Source organism: Humulus lupulus, chromosome 4 (assembly GCF_963169125.1).
Source record: "Humulus lupulus chromosome 4, drHumLupu1.1, whole genome shotgun sequence".
In the NCBI taxonomy this organism is placed as follows: Eukaryota; Viridiplantae; Streptophyta; class Magnoliopsida; order Rosales; family Cannabaceae; genus Humulus; species Humulus lupulus.
Genome location: NC_084796.1, coordinates 167,871,518 through 167,890,502, shown reverse-complemented (window position 1 = coordinate 167,890,502; position 18,985 = coordinate 167,871,518). Strand labels below are relative to the sequence as shown.

Here is an 18,985-nt window from a genome sequence, read left to right as displayed (position 1 = left end):
AGTCAAGTCAAGTGAGCAAGTGGGAGGAAAACACTTGAGTGTTTTTGAGATAAATTAGATAGTATAAACTCTTCCAACCCTCCCCAACCGACCACACCACTCTCTCACATTCACTCATCTGATTTTTGAAGACCTCTCAAAGTGTTCTCTCCATTTTTCAAGCCCAAGAACACCAAGGAAACTTTGAGGCTAAGTCTTAGTCTAGGAAGTATTTTCCCTAAGGTAAACTTTCACTAATCTAGGCTTTTGTAAAGTTTTAAGCATAGAGTTTCAAATAGCTAATTGAATATGTTGTTGGGGGAAGTTTGTTAGGGTTTTTGAAAGGTTTTGGAGGAGCCAAAGCTAATAGGAAGGTCAAAACCTTAAGCAAGAACACCAAAGAGGTAAAAAGTTTACTTTTGATGATTTTGTTGTAGGGTTTTTAGTTTTAAGCATGATTTAGTATATTTAATGCTTAAAGTTTCTTGTTGGTGATGTAATAAGGTTATGTTAGTTGTTTAATAATATTTAGGATGCATGTGTATTGATCTTTGAAAATGGGAACCAAAACCCCCAAGGGTTTTGTAGGATACCCTAAAACAAAACATGTTTTAAGCTGTGACTTCCAAGGGATCAAGCAGCCACTGTATATTGTTTTTGTAAAATTAAATTGTACTGTGATGTTGTTGAGATTGAGTACATAAAATTGAGCTTTTGAAACACTAAAAAATGTTTAGAAATGAGTAAGTTATGCTATTTCAAAGTTTAGGTAAAAAACTGTTTTTTCGTATTCTCATTTTCGGAACCAAGTTTGGACAGCCACTGTATAGGGAAAATGAACCCAGTTTTTTCTAAAATTTGGTGTACATATTACTGGCATAACCTATTATTCCACTGTAAAATTTGGTAAGAAAATATTAAACGGTTTGAAAGTTATTAACTGTCAAAGTTTGGAAAAAATAAGGACTTGAAAATAAGGTCATTTTTACCTCATTGTTGGAAAATGATTTCACCAATCAAAAATGCTCATTTTGACCTAAGATTTTACAAAGACCTAAATGGAATAACAAAAATGGAATTGGGAAATTTTGGAAACAATTGGGTAAGTAAATTTCAAGTTATGAACTAACGAAGTATGTAGTTAAAAATGTGAAAATTAGGTTTTTCACACTTAGTGTAAAAATGAGATTTTGGAACATAAGGTAAAAAGTAAAATTTTGCTTATTTCAATATATAAATTGGTAAGTCTTGAAATCATATTTTCACTAAAATTATCCCTTTGAGTTTAAATGAATTATTTTTATTAAAGAGTTTTTATTCTTTCTAAAAATAAGAGATTTAATTTATTAATAGTTAATAAATTAAAAGAGGGTTTAAAACCCTATATTTTGAGAAAATAATTAAATAAATTATTTTCCTAGTAAGTAAAATTGATTAATTGCTTTTGGAAAATTAATTAGTCAAGATGAGAAATTTATAACGGTTTTCCTAATTAAGACAAATTAGGCAATTTTCTTAAAACGGTTTTTAGATATTAAAACCTTAAGAAAAATAAAAGGAAAATTTAAAGAGTTTATTTTCTTTAAAAATAATTAAGGAATTTATTTGTATTTTCTGGATATAATACCGGCTAAAATCTTACATATTTTAACCGACTAGTCGAAAGTGCGGGTTAATAGCGATACCTTGAAAGAATAAGATTTTTAGCGGATTGTGGGAAATACAATTGTGATACCTGAGCCTAGGTATCGAGACCTTAGGATAGGTCTCCCCGAGACTTAGGGTTTAGTCTCGAATATTTTGTATAACTTTCCTTAATAGGTTTAAAACCAAATAAGGATTATAAATCCTTACAAATGACTTTTATTAAAATGACCAAACTGCCCAAAATAATAATAATGAATTATTAGTGCCATAATTAATCCGAGTATACTATATGGATAACTACAGTATTGGCTAAGCGTAACTGGACTGAACGTTGGAGGGTGAAAACTTGCTGAGCGCTAAGGACTCCAAGTAAGTCAACTTATATTGTATGGCTGCAACATGAAATGATTATTGTCTTGTATGTTAGTATAGGGATACATGCACATATATAGGCTGTCATAGAAAGTTGCTTAGAGACGTTAGTCTAGTGAGTGCTGATTTAGAAAATATGAACGGTAGAAGTCCGTCATATCCTAGACGGTTGATCCCCGTCACACTGCTTGATTTTATTTATGTCCGGTTCATTACCGCGACGAGTGGCCATGAGATGAGGATAAGCTGGTTAAACCTAGGGGCACCAAGATAAATGGGACCTAGGGGCCCTCATGCTTACTTAATCATTGGACGGTTAGAATCCGAGCAAGTGCTCTGATAAGTTATTCCCGGATAGCAGCCGTGAATATTGGCCATTCCGTGAGAGTGCCTAGAGATACTAGGGGTTGCCAAGATAGAGTGAGGTTGAACACCCTAGGGGCAGCTGCTCACCAGCACCACTGATTAACATAGAAGTCTCTGTAAAACCGTGTAAATTGGATTACGCTCTTGGATAAGTAGCGATGCCCTAGGTAACACGATAGTTACCCTTGATGAGAATATTTATTGGCTAGATCTTAGTGTGGAGACTCGGTTCTCTTTTATAGATTAGCAATTATGTTGGAGGGCGCGTTACGTCTGAATTGTTGGAAATTGTCGAGCGTTGGTCTCGAATTATATGGTGATATAATATATCTGCTTGCTCTGGGATTTTCTGAGTGCAGGGATATATTTGTTGATAAGATATAGTTGTGATATAATATATCTGCTTATTCTGGGATTTTCTGAGTGCAGGGATATATTTGTTGATAAGATATAGTTGTGATATAATATATATGCTTGTTCTGGGATTTTCTGAGTGCAGGATTTTTATCTAGATATGAATTAATTTATCCTTGGTTATCAGGCATGACCATAAGTTTGCCAGGATGCTTTAGCATTCTTGAAATTGATTGTGTAGGGTCCGGATGGGTCTGGATCCCTATTTCTCTATCTGCTTTGTTTGAAGGTTGATCTTACTAAGCGTTTTCGCTTACCTAATTGTTTCATGTTGTAGGTAAAGGCAAGGGCAGGGCAGAGCAGTGAGCGCTGGAGTCTTCCTTGCAAATGTACATGTGGACCGACCTTTTGGGAAGCCTTTTTATTTTTTTGGAAATGTTGTGTAATTTTCCTAAACTAGGCTCACTCTAATCTTTATAAAACATGTTTGTAACTAAATGTTAAGTATGGCCATACGACTTTTTAAAAAAAGTTTTTTTTTCTATGGGTTTTTGAGACATTTTGTTAAATGAAAACATTTATATTTCCGCATTATCGAGTCTTGAAAATCTGGGTCGTTACATGCTGAGCTGGCTCACTGCACTGCTCAACTGGCTGAAGAGGAGGCAAGAGCAAGGATCCCTGCTTCCCCAAGCCTGGCTGGTGCTGAAGAAGAAGGGGTCGTTGAGGACGTGACTAATCAGAATGCTGATAAAGACCCTCTTGCTCCCAGTGCCTCTTGAGCTTTTTTTATTATTTTCGCTATCTTTTGATTACACGACCCACGGGTCGTGATGTAAAGACAATATTTTTATTTTAAACTTTGCTGCACGGGCAGTAAACCTTTTCTTTTATTTGAACAGTTACATCCAAGCAGTGATGCTTGCGGTGTAAAAGATTGCATGATGCTATAACATTTTCATTTATTATAACATTTGTCCGTATGACCGAACTTAGCATAGTACTTTGGCATGATTTAACAAAATATAAATTTTGAAAAATACTCTAAGTACCTTAGCATGCTTTCACTCATTTTGTTCATGTGTTTACATACCTCATGGTATGCTTTGCTATCGATGTGCCTTATATGCCCCCCAAGTGATTGAGGAGCTTTAGGTCCTTGGTCACTTGCCTTGACCATGACCTGTTCGAACATTCCTGTTCGGGTGAAAAAATAATACTTGTAATACAGCAAAACAACACACGTAATGAACAAATACTTGTAAATATAAATTCACAAAGGTTGGCACTGCGCACAGTCCCTTATAATCTCATATTAAAAATGGACTAAACATGTCTTTACGAGTGATTCTGAAATAGAATCTTACATATACGAGCGATTAGCCATATAGCGTGGCTAACCCTCTTTGCTAAACTTGTAAAAAGAAAAAATTAATACAAGCCAGTCCTTTAAAAAGGACTGTTCACTGATAATACTTGCGCAGGTGTTCTCCATTCCAATAACATGGAACGAGATCTCCGTTTAAGCGTGCAAGTTTGTAGGTGCCCGGATGAAGGACTTCTTCAATCTGGTAAGGTCCTTCCCAATTAGGTCCGAGCACTCCAGCAGTAGGGTCGCGGGTATTTAAGAAAACTCGTCGTAGCACCAAGTCTCCAACGTTGAATTTTCTTTCTTTAACTTTGGAGTTAAAGTACCGGGCGACTTTTTGTTGGTATGCAGCAACTCGGAGTTGGGCCTTCTCCCGTATCTCGCCAATCGAGTCTAGGGATTCCATCATCAGTTGGTTGTTCTAGTCATGGTCGTATGTTAGGCGTCGATGTGAGAGGGGATCTAATTCGACATGCAACATTGCCTCATATCCATAGGGTAAGGAAAATGGGGTATATCCTGTCGCTGTTCGGTGAGATGTTCTATACGACCAGAGGACTTCAGGCAGTTGCTCTGACCACGCTCCCTTAGCTTCTTCAAGCCTCTTCTTCAGGGTGTCTTTAAGAGTTTTATCCACGACTTCGACCTGCCCATTCGCCTGGGGGTGTGCAATTGAAGAAAAGCTTTTAATGACTCCATGTCTTTCGCAGAAATCGATGAATAAATCGCTGTCAAATTGGGTTCCGTTGTCTGAAACTATCTTTCTAGGCAAACCATATCGACAGACAATGTTCTTGATAACACAGTCAAGGATTTCTTGGTCGTGATGGTAGCGAGCGGTTCAGCTTCGGCCCATTTGGTGAAGTAATCGACTGCTACGACTGCGTACTTTACTCCGCCTTTCCCTGTAGGTAGGGATCCAATCAAATCTATCCCCCATACTGCAAAAGGCCACGGACTTTTCATCTGTTTTAATTCGTTTGGAGCTGCTCGTGGAATCTTGGAGAATCTTTGACATTTATCGCATCTTCGTACAAACTCCATCGAATCCTCGTTCATAGTTGGCCAGAAGTAGCCTTGCCTTAGAATCTTCTTTGCCAAACTCTGCCCCCCAGCGTGATCCCCACAGAAGCCTTCATGCACCTCTTTCATGGGTTCCTTAGCTTTTTCTGGTGTAACGCATCTGAGTAGTGGCAAGGAATATCCTCTTCGGTACATAACACCATCGACCAGTATGTACCTAGCAGCTCGCCTTTGTAGAGTCCTGGCTTTGTTTCTATCTGTTGGTAGCGCACCATTTGTCAGATACTCCAAATAAGGTGCCATCCATGTATCTTCCATTCGAATCTCCATACTGGATTCGACCGCTTGTATGCTTGGCTTACTCAGTCTTTCTACTGGCACAATGTTCAAAGTGTCAGCATCCTTCGCGCTCGCGAGTTTGGCTAAGGTATCTGCGTTTGCATTCTGATCTCGCGGAATTTGCTGGAGGGTGTACTTCGTGAACTGGGCTAGCAGGTCTTTTGTTTTATTTAAGTAGGCCACCATTTTTAAACCTCGCGCTTGATATTCTCCTAGAACTTGATTCACCACCAGTTGTGAATCACTGTAGATATCAAGCGTTTTTATGTTCATATCTTTCGCCATTCTCAACCCAGCAAGGAGTGTTTCGTATTCCGCTTCATTATTTGACGCGGTGAAGTCGAACCTGATGGCGCAGTGAAATCGATGCCCTTCCGGCGTTATCAATATCACTCCCGCTCTAGCGTGGGATTCGTTGGATGACCCATCCGTGAATAACTTCCACGAAGAAGCTTTGTCTTGAGGCTCAGGCGCTTTAGGCTGTTCGCACTGTTCGCTGTCTGGGAGTTCGGTGAACTCTGCAATAAGGTCGGCCAAGACTTGTCCCTTGACTGCTGCTCACGGTGAATAAGTTATATTGAACTGCCCCAGTTCGACTGCCCATTTTAATAATCGTCCAGCCGCTTCTGGTTTTTGGAGGACTTGCCGAAGGGGCTGGTCAGTTAGAACTGTAATAGGATGGGCTTGAAAGTAGGGGCGTAGCTTCCTAGAGGCTAGGATTAAGCAATATGCTAACCTCTCGATTGGTGGATATCTTAATTCTGCCACGATCAGTCTCTTGCTGACATAGTAGATTGCTTTTTGTACGCCTTCTTCCTCTCGCACTAGTACCGCGCTAGCAGCAACTTCAGTAATCGCCAGGTAAATAAACAAAGTTTCTCCTTCGATTGGCTTTGATAAGAAGGGAGGTTGTGCCATATGGGCTTTCAAGGCTTGGAACGCTTGCTCGCAGTCTATTGTCCATTCAAACTTCTTATTTCCCCTAAGTAGATTGAAAAAAGGGACGCACTTGTCTGTTGATTTCGAAATAAATCTACTTAGGGCTGCGATCCTCCCGGTTAAGCTCTGTACATCTTTTATCCTTTCTGGCGACTTCATGTCGATCAGGGCTTTTATCTTGTCGGGGTTGGCCTCGATTCCTCTTGAATTTACAATAAACCCCACAAACTTCCCTGATCCGACTCCGAAGGAACATTTGAGGGGATTTAACTTCATCTGGTATTTGTTCAATACATCAAAGCACTCTTGTAAATCCCTCACATGTCCTTCTGCCTTCTTAGACTTTACCAGCATGTCGTCCACGTATACCTCCATGTTTACTCCGATCAGGTCCTTAAACATGTGGTTGACTAGCCGTTGGTAAGTCTCACCTGCGTTTTTCAGTCCGAAGGGCATTACTTTGTAATAGTATAAACCCGTATCGGTCCGAAAGCTGGTGTGATCTTCGTCAGGGGGGTGCATGCTAATCTGGTTGTAGCCCGAATATGCATCCATGAACGAGAGGATCTCGTGCCCTGCAGTTGCATCGACCAGCTGGTCGATCCTTGGGAGTGGGAAGCAGTCTTTTGGGCAGGCTTTATTGAGGTCTGTAAAATCCACACAGGTCCGCCACTTACCGTTAGGCTTGGGAACCAGCACTGGATTGGAGACCCACGATGGATAAAATGCCACCCTGATGAACCCATTCTCCTTTAGTCTTTCAACTTCTTCTTTTAAGGCTCTCGATCTATCTTTATCGAGCAACCTTCTCTTTTGTTGCACGGGTGGAAAGGTCTTGTCTATATTCAGGACATGGCTGATAACTGCAGAATCTATCCCAGCCATGTCTTTATGCGACCAGGCGAAAACCTCCTGGTTCTTTCGCAAAAATTCCACCAGTGCGTGCTTAGTGGCAGGCTCTAAGTTTTTCCCAACCTTTACGACTCTGGTCGGGTCTTCTTTGTCGAGTTGGACCTCCTCTAGGTCCTCGACGGGTCCAACGTTTTCTTCAAAATCCCCAAAGCGAGGATCTAAGTCTCTATCCTCACTTTGGGCAACACCCTATTTGGTGACTTCATCACCGGATTGGGCTTGTGTATCAACTGCCATCTGCGACCTATCTGAGGTAGTGCTCTTCGACGTTCCATTCTTCGCCTTTGTGATTGAGGCGTTGTAGCACTCCTTGGCTTCCCTCTGGTTTCCCAACACGCATCCTACCCCCGCGTCTGTTGGGAACTTCATGGCCAAGTGCCACATAGAGATGACGGCCCGTAGATCAACCAGTATAGGCCTTCCAATAACGGCATTGTACGCCGAAGGACAATCGACCACTACAAAAGTGGCGAGTAATGTCCTTGTTGCAGACGCTGTACCCGTCGTCACTGGTAGTTTGATCAATCCGGCGGGGGTGAGTCCTTCTCCAGAGAAGTCGTATATCATTTGGTTGCCGGGCTCCAAATCCTTAACGGACAATTTCATGCGTTCTAGTGTTGATTTATATAGGATATTCATTGAACTTCCTGTATCGACCAGTACTCTCTTCACCATCATGTTGGCCATCTGGATGTCCACGACCAGCGGATCGGAATGTGGGAAGCGGACATGTTGGGCATCGCCATCAGAGAAGGTTATCTCACCTTCCTCTGACCGAGCCTTTTTTGGTGCACGGTCCTCCACAGTCATCATCTCGATGTCCTGGTCGTGGCGCAGAGTCTGAGCATATCGTTCCCTGGCCTTTCCGCTATTTCCCACGAGGTGCGAGCCTCCACAGATGGTTAAGAGTGTGCCAGTCACGGGGGCAGGCTGTAAGGGTGGCGAGCGTTGGCGCGCGGGCGCCTGCTCGTTGCTACCCGGAGCTTCTCATTGGGAATTTCCCGAGGCCCGTATGTATCTTCTCAAGTGTCCTTGTCTAATAAGGAACTCGATTTCGTCTTTTAACTGGTTGCACTCATTGGTGTCATGTCCGTAGTCGTTATGATAATGACAGAACTTGGTAGTGTCTCTTTTCGAAATATGCTTTCGAATGGGGCCAGGTTTTTTATATGGCACACTAGAACTTGTGGCCTGATAAACCTCTCCCCGAGACTCAAAGAGGGCAGTGTAGTTAGTGAACCGAGGTTCATAACGATTACCCTTGGCTCGTTTATTGTCGGAGGTGGAAGGCTCGTTATACGGCCGTTTTCCACCATTCTTGCTATTGCCGTTGCCTTTGCCGTTGCCATTAGGTTTGGAACCATTGGCGGCTTTGGCGGGTTCGGAAGCCTTCTTATCCTTGCTTGAGGGCTTTCCATCGTCAGCAATGGCTTCTTCGAGCTTGATGTAGCGATCAGCTCGGTCCAAAAATTCTTGGGTAGTTCTCACTCCTTCCTTTCGGAGACTTTTCCAGAGGGGAGAACGACGTTTAACCCCTGCGGTTATGGCCATCATTTTGCCTTTGTCCCCCACCGTTTTCGCTCCACCCGCCGCTCGCATAAAGCGATGGATGTAGTCCTTCATTGATTCTCCATCCTGCTAGCGAATTTCAACCAACTGGTTTGCTTCGGTCGGATGCACGCGACCTGCATAGAACTGTCCATAAAACTCCCTTACGAACATTTCCCAGGAAACTATGCTTGCGGGAGGGAACTTAAAAAACCATTCCTGCGCGGCTTCAGAAAGTGTTGCAGGGAAGATCCTGCACCGAGCGTCTTCGGACACTTTCTGAATGTCCATTTGTATTTCAAACTTATTGACATGAGACACTGGGTCTCCATACCCGTCAAAGTTTGGAAGTGTAGGCATTTTGAACTTGCTTAGAGTTTCAGCATTAGCTATCCTTTGTACGAAAGGAGTGCCTTTCCTCCTATCGTGGTCGATATAAGATGTCCTTCCCCCGACCAGCTGCTGCACTGCTTGGTTGATGGCATCTATTTGGGCTTGTACAGTGACAGGAATCGCTGTGGCATCTGTTGCTGGGGGGACGTTCTCGCCATGCCGCTCGCAGCGATCGTTGAGTACGTCACGCAAATCTTCGTCTCTTCTCCACTGCTCGCTACCCCCGAGCCGGTTGAAGACATTATTTTGTTTGGGCTGCCCCTCAGCATCCCATCTATTAGGCTGGTCATCTTGAGGTACCTGGCTCTGGCCTTTACCTCTTTCTTCATTCCTTCGGCCAGCGTTTCCCTTGCCCGAGTCAGCTTCATTATATCCATGCCCATCTCTGAACATTGATTGGCTATGGTGGGATTGACTGTTCCCTCGATTTCCGTCCCTGGCTGAAACATTCCGAACGTTAGAGGGCGGCCTGCGCTGGTCGTGGTGTCCCCGTGCATTATCGTACTGTGGGGGACCCCAGACCGCAGAGCCTAACTCTGAGTCCCTCCTGTTACCAGGGGGATACTGACCTCTGTTCGGTAGGTTTGGCTCATCGCCTCTACGGCGTCTAGGACTACGAGGCTGATGCTCGGCCCTATTCTGCCTCTGTTGCGGGGGATTGCCGCGACCAGCTTGGGATGGTGGCTGCGCCTCAGGGTCCAGCGGGACATCGTCATGGGGCACTTGAGGCTGCTCGGGCCTTTGTGGACTCGAAGGCTGGATCGGTGGGCTTGGATTAGGACCCCTCTGGGGTGGCCCATTGATAGGTTGATCAGGCTGCGAAACAGGTGCAGCCTAATTCCTTGCCAGCTGCAAGGCCGCCTCGAGGGCTGCCATGGCTTCGCTCTGGCGACGGTCCATCTCTGCCTGCCTTTCACTTAATTCCACGCGCTGCTGTTCAATCTCCTGCTGCTGCCGCGCCACAACTTCGGCAGCAGTCTCTTGACTGGCTTTCAGACTAGCCAGCTCCTCCTGCAACACTCCCAGGGTACTCTTCAGCGTTGCATCATCCATTTCTTCCTCCTCAAAGTCCAGATGTGGCTCATCCTCCGCCACACTTGCAGGGGGAGGAGGAGGTGGATTTGATGGCAGCAGCGGCCGCCTGTCCAGCTTTTCTTCCAGTTTTCGCCATTAGTTTTCTCAGCAATGATAAATCAAGCTCTCAATGAAAGCACCAGAATGTTGACCCAGAATTTGGTCAACTGACACGGAGTCAGAATATGCTTGATATGAATTAATGGGTTGAGAAGAATGTAATGACAAAAAGTAATAAGAACACGATAGTTTTATAGTGGTTCGGCCCCAGGATCTGGTAATAACCTACGTCCACTTAGACTGTTATTGATATAAGAATCAAAGGAGTGATCAAAGAACAAGGGTTCAATGAGTTTCACTAACCTCTGAAGAACAATACAATATTCCAAGGAGAATTACTCTAATCTCAAATAATTCGAAAGCCAAAAGTCCCTTCCTTGAGCTATCTTTTTCTATTTATAGGCTCTAGGGGGATTACAAAATATTGTTACAGATATTCTCTCCTGAATAATCGGATACTCAGGAGATTGTGTGAGTTAAATTCGAGATTTACAAAGATCTTCACAGTAATGTTACTTTGTATGCGGAACCATCGACGAGACTGGTCGCAGGTAAGACTGGGCTGCTTACTGCTTCTAGTGCGTCCTCTGGTCGATACCCTAGCAGAGTTCGTCCAGGTGTCGCCCACACGTCCAGGGATCACTTGCCACGTCATCAATGCTAATTTTTTTGGATAACATAACTATATGAAAAAAATCATAAAACCTATGAAAATTATTTATGTTATCATATGTGACACGATTATAACACGACGCGATTGTTAAACGGATCAATACGATTATGATTAAGATAAACACAAATACGACACGATTATTAAACGTGCGAAAGACTCAAACACGAACACAATTATTAAACGTAACACCCAAACCCATTTATTTCAGTATTGTATCAAGTCATCGTGTCATAACCCAAATTGTCACCCTACCAACCACCATACATACCCTTGGTATCTTGCTAGGTAATAGAAGACGATAGTAGTGACACGTGCGACCGAAACCCTTAAATGAAGGCGCCACTCGTCCCCTTTCTCCCTCCAAAAAAAAAAAACCAGGACGTGACCATAAACAGACGAGAGCGATTGCCAGCTACCGAGTTCACTCACCTCAACTCACTACAACTCGGAACCTTACAGTTACAACTTACAGGGGATCAACAATCTACTTCAAACCCTAGTCAATCGCTCTTATGGCGGATCAGACCTTCAATCTCGAGCCTCGGAGGTATATAGATACATGCATACATATTTAATTTTGTAAAAAATGATACATACATGCATACATATTCATGGCAACAATTTAAATTTATATATATAAATATATATATATTTTATAAAAAAATAAAATAAAAGGAAAAATTGGTTTGAATTTTGTTGGGTTTCTCCACGTGATCCCTAAATTCTTGCATGGCCTCTTGACAAATTCTACTCCTAGATTGTTATCCTCATTCCTCAATATTGGGTCAATTGTATGCTGTTTTTGGGTTTCTCTCTCTGGCACGACATTGTTTGTTTCAAACCAGGATCATAGCATGTTACTTGGGTTTTGAATTTGATTGAGTTTTGTGTTGATGATTAGTGTGAGTGATGTGAAATGTTGTGCAAGATTAACTGGTTTAGACTTCTGAGTCTGGTTTAATGAGAGTGAGAGAGCTATGGGAAGTAGAGTTGTAATTCTTTTTGAGCTATGTTGTTGTCCTTGTTGAGTAAGCGCTCATTGGAAGTTGATTCCAGGTTTGTGAAAAAAGAAAAGGAGCTTTGTATGTGTGTGATTATTTTTCCATTAGTTTTGGGGACATGGGCAGCCTTTATCTTTTGCTTAATTGCAGTTTCATGTCTCATAAATATTAAATTTTGTTTCGAGTTTGCTTATGTGATCTTAAAGTTCAGATTTTTCATCATTTATTTGGGACTTTTAGAATCTAATAAGTTTGATGTCATCAGGGATTCTTATGGATTTGCTTTGAGACCCCAACACGCACAGAGATACAGAGAGTATGCTAATATTTACAAGGTATTCATTGTTTGGATCATCCTCTTACTTTGATGTTGTGAATGTAATTCATATGATCTACGAGCTTTCTGATTCAAGAAAATTAAAATCTTAAGAACATTTCTACACTCTACATAAATGAATGTTTTTTTATAGGAATATTTATCTGTTTAGACAAGTGAGATTGTTTATGGATTGTCCCATCAATTGGAGCCTCAGTAAGAGTCATTTCATAGGATTTTATGCTTGTACTTGAAGTATTAACAATTAAAAGAAAGAGAAAGGAAATAAGAGCATTTGGTCTCTTTGCCTTAACACTATGTTTATGGTATTATTAGGAGGAGGAAGGGGAAAGATCGAGTAGATGGAAGGACTTTCTTGAACAGTTCGCAAGACATTCTCCACCTTGTTCTTCAGAAAAAGAACATAGGGAGGAGGCATCACAGGCAGACACTACTGAGACAAAAGTAGAAATAATATCAGAGAGGCTTGGTGAAGGAGATGATGCAAGTGACAGAAAATTGATTACTAATGACGATGCTTCATCAGAAAGTGACCTCAAAAGAGAGGTGCAGCTTTCAAATGAAACTAAAGCTAGGAAGGTGCATACATGGGCTCAAATTAGATCATCCCTTGGTGTTATAGAAAATATTTTGGGCTCTCGTGTTAAGAAGAAGAATATAAAAGATGAACTGATAGGAGACAGAGAACTTCAATCTATAGAAAAGGAAGGTTCTTTGTCAGATGAATTTAAGGAAGATATTTCTGTTAATGATGTGTTGAATGACACTGTGAATGCCTCTATTGTTGAGGGTGATGGGATCTCTGAGAAAGCAGATACCACTGGGGAAGAAGGGATTAGTGTTAATGGGATCTCTGAGAAAACAGATACCTCTGGGGAAGAAGGGATTAGTGTTAATGGGATCTCTCATGGTGAAAGCTCTTCCAGTGAAGAATTTGTTACAGCCGACGGTGAGTCAGAGAAACCTGTGAATGATGGAGCTATTGTCACTGTTGACTCTGATAGGGCAGAAAATGACACTGCAACTGAAAAAGTTATCGAGGGTGGGAATCCTTTTGATCCTATTTTTCCCTGGAGAGAAGAATTGGAGTGCCTCGTTCAAGGAGGAGTGCCAAAGGATCTCAGAGGGGAGGTTTAGCTTACTCTTAAAGAGTCAATTGATACTACCTAGTTTTTTTTTTTAATATCTAAAGAAAGTGCTCTGTTTGATATAATCTTACCGTCACAGGTATGGCAAGCTTTTGTAGGTGTGAAGACCCGTCGGGTGGAGAGATACTACCATGATTTACTTGCTCAAGAAAGCAACACTGATAAAAGCAAGGGGAGTGATGTCTTTTCTGCAGCAGCCAGCAAATGGAAAAGGCAGATTGAGAAGGTCATTAGATGCATGCGTCTTGGACTTTGTCATTTTGATTTGTAGGTGCTACTTCTTTTGAGTTACATTGTAATTTGGCTTTCTCCTTGTGCTAAATTTTCTTCCAGTGCAGGACATACCCCGCACGTTTCCAGGTCATCCTGCTTTGGATGAGAATGGTAGAAACTCATTGCGGCGTTTACTTATAGCTTATGCTCGACATAACCCATCTGTTGGGTACTGCCAGGTAACCAGGGCAAATTCAGTTGATAATTTGTGTATTGGCCTTGATGAAGATATCAAATTAACTTCTACTCAAATTTTGAAGTTGTAATTAAGTTTTTGTGAACTGAAAAACACTATGTATATGATTGATGTAATAAGTATCATTCTCTCTCTCTGGGAAATTTTTTATGTTGATGATGCTGAAATACATGCAGGCGATGAATTTCTTTGCAGGGATATTACTTCTCTTGATGCCTGAGGAAAATGCCTTCTGGTAGGTTTGAAAGGTCATCCTTCTTTGTATTTGTAGTGTTATTTTAACAATTTTCGAAATAAATGCTTTGAAATGGGTTTGCAAGATTTGTAAGTGGTGCATAATTTATCTCTGGATCATGGTCTTCTTTTCTTGGTTTTCTTTTAGGGCACAAACTTGCATTTGCTAAAGATAGCATCCTTTGAAATGTCTATTGCTATGTCCTTTTAAATATCCCGGCAAACATAGAAATGCCCAAGCGACACTGGCATGCTTAACTTTATGGAATCTTTTCTTTATGAATCTTCTCAGGACTTTTGTGGGTATACTGGATGACTACTTTGAGGGCTACTACACTGAGGAAATGATAGAATCTCAGGTTTGATATTAACATTCAGAGTTCCTGACCATGTATGCTGAATTCCTATGCAATTAAGGCTATTGTTTAATGTATACTGCAAAGACAGTAGATAGTATGCTACCAGAGGTTCTAAGCATATAATATATACGATTACCTTTCCTTTTATGTCAGGTGGACCAGCTAGTCTTTGAGGAGTTGATGCGGGAAAGATTTCCAAAATTGGGTTTGTAATTCTAATTATCACATACCTACTTCTTTCTTGTTCTTTTTCTAACATGAAACAATGTGGGAAATTTACTCATTTTTCTTCACTTCTTGCAGTTAATCATCTGGATTACTTGGGAGTGCAGGTGGCATGGATCTCTGGACCTTGGTTTCTTTCTATTTTCGTGAATATGATTCCTTGGGAAAGTGGTGAAGATTTTTTGTCTAATTTTTCTCTATATCAAGCTTCATTCATTCAAATCACATTCACTCTCATTACTTTGTCAATCTTCAGTTCTCCGTGTATGGGATGTGCTTCTGTACGATGGAAACCGTGTTATGCTATTTAGAACAGCACTCGCACTGATGGAATTATATGGTAATTTGTTACAGGATAAAATGCATGTAGAAAACCTAACTTATATCTGTTGCTATTGTTTTAGCAATGGAACTTTGGTGCTTATGTATACCTGCAGGTCATGCATTAATTACAACAAAAGACGCGGGAGATGCTACTACTTTGTTGCAATCCCTTGCAGGCTCGACATTTGACAGCAGCCAGCTAGTTTTGACTGCTTGCATGGGTTTTCTGGCTATAACAGAAGCTAGGTTGGAAGAGTTGAGAGAAAAGCATCGCCCAGCTGTATTATCAGTAGTTGAGGAAAGATCAAGAAAAGGTCGGGATTGGAAGGATTCCAAAGGGCTTGCAACTAAACTTTACAGCTTTAAGCATGATCCTGCATCACTGATAGAAGAGAAAAAGACTAACAAAGGAGGTGAGATACTTGTAGAGGGAGATAAATCTCATCTAGAGCCTTACTCTAATCTCGACAGTTTGCTTGATAACATAGCTGTAGATCCAGAAGTGGATTCTCTACCAGATCTTCAGGAACAGGTAGCCATCTCCTCATTTTCTTGGCGAAGCCTTTCATTATCATTCAAAACTTTAATCATGACATCGTTAATCATTGTTCACATTATAACTATCAACTGAATTCCATATGCTATTCTATGACTAGGCAATGCCAATAGAATTTAGATATAAGAAAAGCTCTCAAAAGAATTTGTATGCTTCCTGTTCTTGATACTTCATAAATGACATGATAATTGAGGGTGTTTTTGGGGCATATCGATTCTTCTCGCCAGGGTATCGCCATCTCTGTGAGCATGCTCATTATAGGTTGTTGGGGGCGTACCAACTCTTCTCACCAGGGTCTTTTCCATCTCTGCATGGATTTTCCAGTACTTAACAGGCTAGCTCAAATCTGTCATTGATAATTAATATCCATAGCATACCATTAGGTGATAAATTATCATTTATACATTTGTGGCACATTAGTCTTCCTATCTTAGATGTGGAAGTGATTCTAGATATTCTGTTAGTACTCAACTTCATATTTATTGACTAAAAGAAGCAACTTGTGTATGACCAGGTGGTCTGGTTGAAGGTAGAGTTATGCAGGTTGCGAGTCTATGACTAGGCAATGCCAATAGAATTTAGATATAAGAAAAGCTCTCAAAAGAATTTGTATGCTTCCTGATCTTGATACTTCATAAATGACATGATAATTGAGGGTGTTTTTGGGGCATATCAATTCTTCTCGCCAGGGTATCGCCATCTTTGTGAGCATGCTCATTATAGGTTGTTGGGGGCATACCAACTCTTCTCACCAGGGTCTCTTCCATCTCTGCATGGATTTTCCAGTACTTAACAGGCTAGCTCAAATTTGTCATTCATAATTACTATCCATAGCATACCATAGGTGATAAATTATCAATCATACATTTGTGGCACATTAGTCGTCCTATCTTAGATGTGGAAGTGATTCTAGATATTCTGTTGGTACTTAACTTCGTATTTGTTGACTAAAAGAAGCAATTTATGTATGAGCAGGTGGTCTGGTTGAAGGTAGAGTTATGCAGGTTGCTGGAGGAAAAAAGATCTGCGGTACTCAGGTTAGTTACTATGTTACAGGCGTAGGGCTGCAGCTTCTCTGGAGAAGAATTTCAGATGAGTTATTTCCCTTTCCATGTTTCATGAATATAATATAAGGAAAAACGTTTGTAGTCTTTAACCCTATTCAATTGTGGTTGTTGTCTACTTCATCCACATTTCACATAATATTTATGATGTAAATTCTAAAATCTTACAAAATAACATCTATAGGTGATAGGTGGTATCAAGTATTTATAAATGAATTGATTCCAATATTGAAAATTTGAATCTAATTGACTTGGTTCTCTGTTTTTCCAGAGCCGAGGAGCTGGAGACAGCATTAATGGAGATGGTGAAGCAAGATAATCGACGACAATTGAGTGCAAGGGTAATTTTTTTCTTTTTAAAAAAAATAAAAAAGAAGTGCAAGGATATTTCTATCAGTTTTGTGAACTCGTACTGAAGAACATTTTGTTCGAGTGTAGATCAAATATACTGAGATGTAATTGTGGTTCTCAGTCCTCGCAGCTTTAAATCCTTTCTTCATTGTAAACTGTACACAGGTCCTTTACATCTGTAAACTTGCTGCATTAATAGGCATTTTTTTATGTCAACCTTTACAATGGTGCTGCATCATTTTCATACATGTAAAGTTGAATTAATTATTGTATGTCCAGTCTTTAAAGCACAAAACACATAGAAGAGGTATTTTCTTTCATTTGATCTATATCAAGCAAAGTGTTTTCAAAGCTAACACTTTTGTCCACAAGCAACTATTGACTCAGAATGAGATTCGAGTACTTTAATAACATCGTTATACTAGTTGACAATGCTCTTATCATATTGCTAAGAAAGATTTTTTTCCCCTGTGCCTTCACTTGTACTTCTGCAGGTTGAGGAATTGGAGCATGAGGTGGCCCTCCTACACCAAGCCCTCTCTGATAAGAAAGAGCAAGAAGCTGCAATGCTCAAGGTTTTATTTGCTTATGTTTTTAGGAAGTGTTCTTGTGGGGTCTTTTCCTGCCTGATTTCTTTTATTGATTGTACATATTATAGGTCTTGATGCGGGTGGAACAAGAGCAAAAGGTAACTGAAGATGCTCGAATAAGTGCAGAGCGGGATGCAGCTGCTCAGACATATGCAGTACATGTGCTTCAGGTTTCGTTTTGTCTTGTGATATTTTGGTTATTTAAGATGATCATTGCTTGCCATGTTTTTCCATTTACTTGTTTTGTTCTTAATTCATGAACCAAAGTTTATCTGCCACTATTATATATTCAATGTTATACCTGTTTTTCAAGATAATTGTGTTATACAGGAAAAATATGAAAAGGCTATGGCTTCGCATGCTGAAATGGAGAAGAGGGTTGTAATGGCAGAATCAATGTTGGAGGCTACGCTGCAATACCAAACCGGCCAAGTTAAAGCACATTGTTCTCCGCGGTACATGAGAATTGATTTAGTATCTTTTCCCCCCTTTGTTGCTTTTCTTATCCTTTTCTAGGCCAAATCATCTTATGTAAATGATCTTAGCATGCAATTTTTAATGTACAAGCCATATTTTTCTAGTTCAAATTGTTAGTTTTTTATTCGGTGACTTACCATGGCTGTTTGCCATTATAGGGCTCTGGGAAATCAAGGAACCACTCAGGAGAACACAAGCAGGGGTATTTTGCCATTTGCACTTGGTTGGCGTGACAGAAATAAGGTAATTGCCTTGGTGATCTTTCAGTGACTTTCGTTAGTTGATAGAAAAACACGTACTTTTCTTTCTCCAAACGATTTGAAGGAAATATTTTACCACTTGATACCATCAGTCCCCTTCATAAGAATATATATATAATACCAAACCAAAATTCTGCTCATTTGACCTGCCATTTCTGCAAATATATTGTATCAAAAGCTTGTCAAATTATAATCCTTTTTGTGCATCACAGGGCAAACCATCCAATGTCGAAGAGTCTGGCGAAACTAAATCAACTAATGAGTCAACAGATGTGGTGAGCACTGCCCAGAAGAAAACAAGTGAGCAAGAGCAATAGTACTCTTTCTTGTAGAAAGAGAGATTGTACTTGATCTGGTTTAACATTTGCCCGCTTTTGTATTGTAAATGCATACAACTGGCTTCGGAGCCGATGATATGTATCAATTTAAACTCAAAACTCACTTTCGTTCTCCCAGGATTTAGAAATTGAAATTCAATGTATATTCAATCGATTGGACATTGGAGTAGCTTAGTTTGATGCCCATGTTGCCATGTAAAAGTT

At 40.7% G+C, this 18,985-nt stretch overlaps 1 protein-coding gene across 1 annotated transcript; it reads left to right on the top strand.

Annotated features, from left to right (window-relative positions):
* The first annotated feature begins 11,377 nt into the window (after positions 1–11,377).
* Positions 11,378–18,942, top strand: LOC133830956 (uncharacterized). Its single transcript, XM_062261080.1, has 18 exons — positions 11,378–11,595; positions 12,315–12,384; positions 12,702–13,517; positions 13,614–13,760; positions 13,873–13,986; positions 14,180–14,238; positions 14,530–14,596; positions 14,750–14,801; positions 14,900–14,992; positions 15,078–15,161; positions 15,259–15,677; positions 16,677–16,738; positions 17,037–17,106; positions 17,611–17,691; positions 17,775–17,876; positions 18,037–18,161; positions 18,342–18,426; positions 18,656–18,942. Exons 1-18 carry the CDS (start codon positions 11,561–11,563, stop codon positions 18,758–18,760), a joined length of 2,586 nt encoding a protein of 861 aa, XP_062117064.1. The 5' UTR covers positions 11,378–11,560; the 3' UTR covers positions 18,761–18,942.
* The last annotated feature ends 43 nt before the right edge of the window (positions 18,943–18,985 follow it).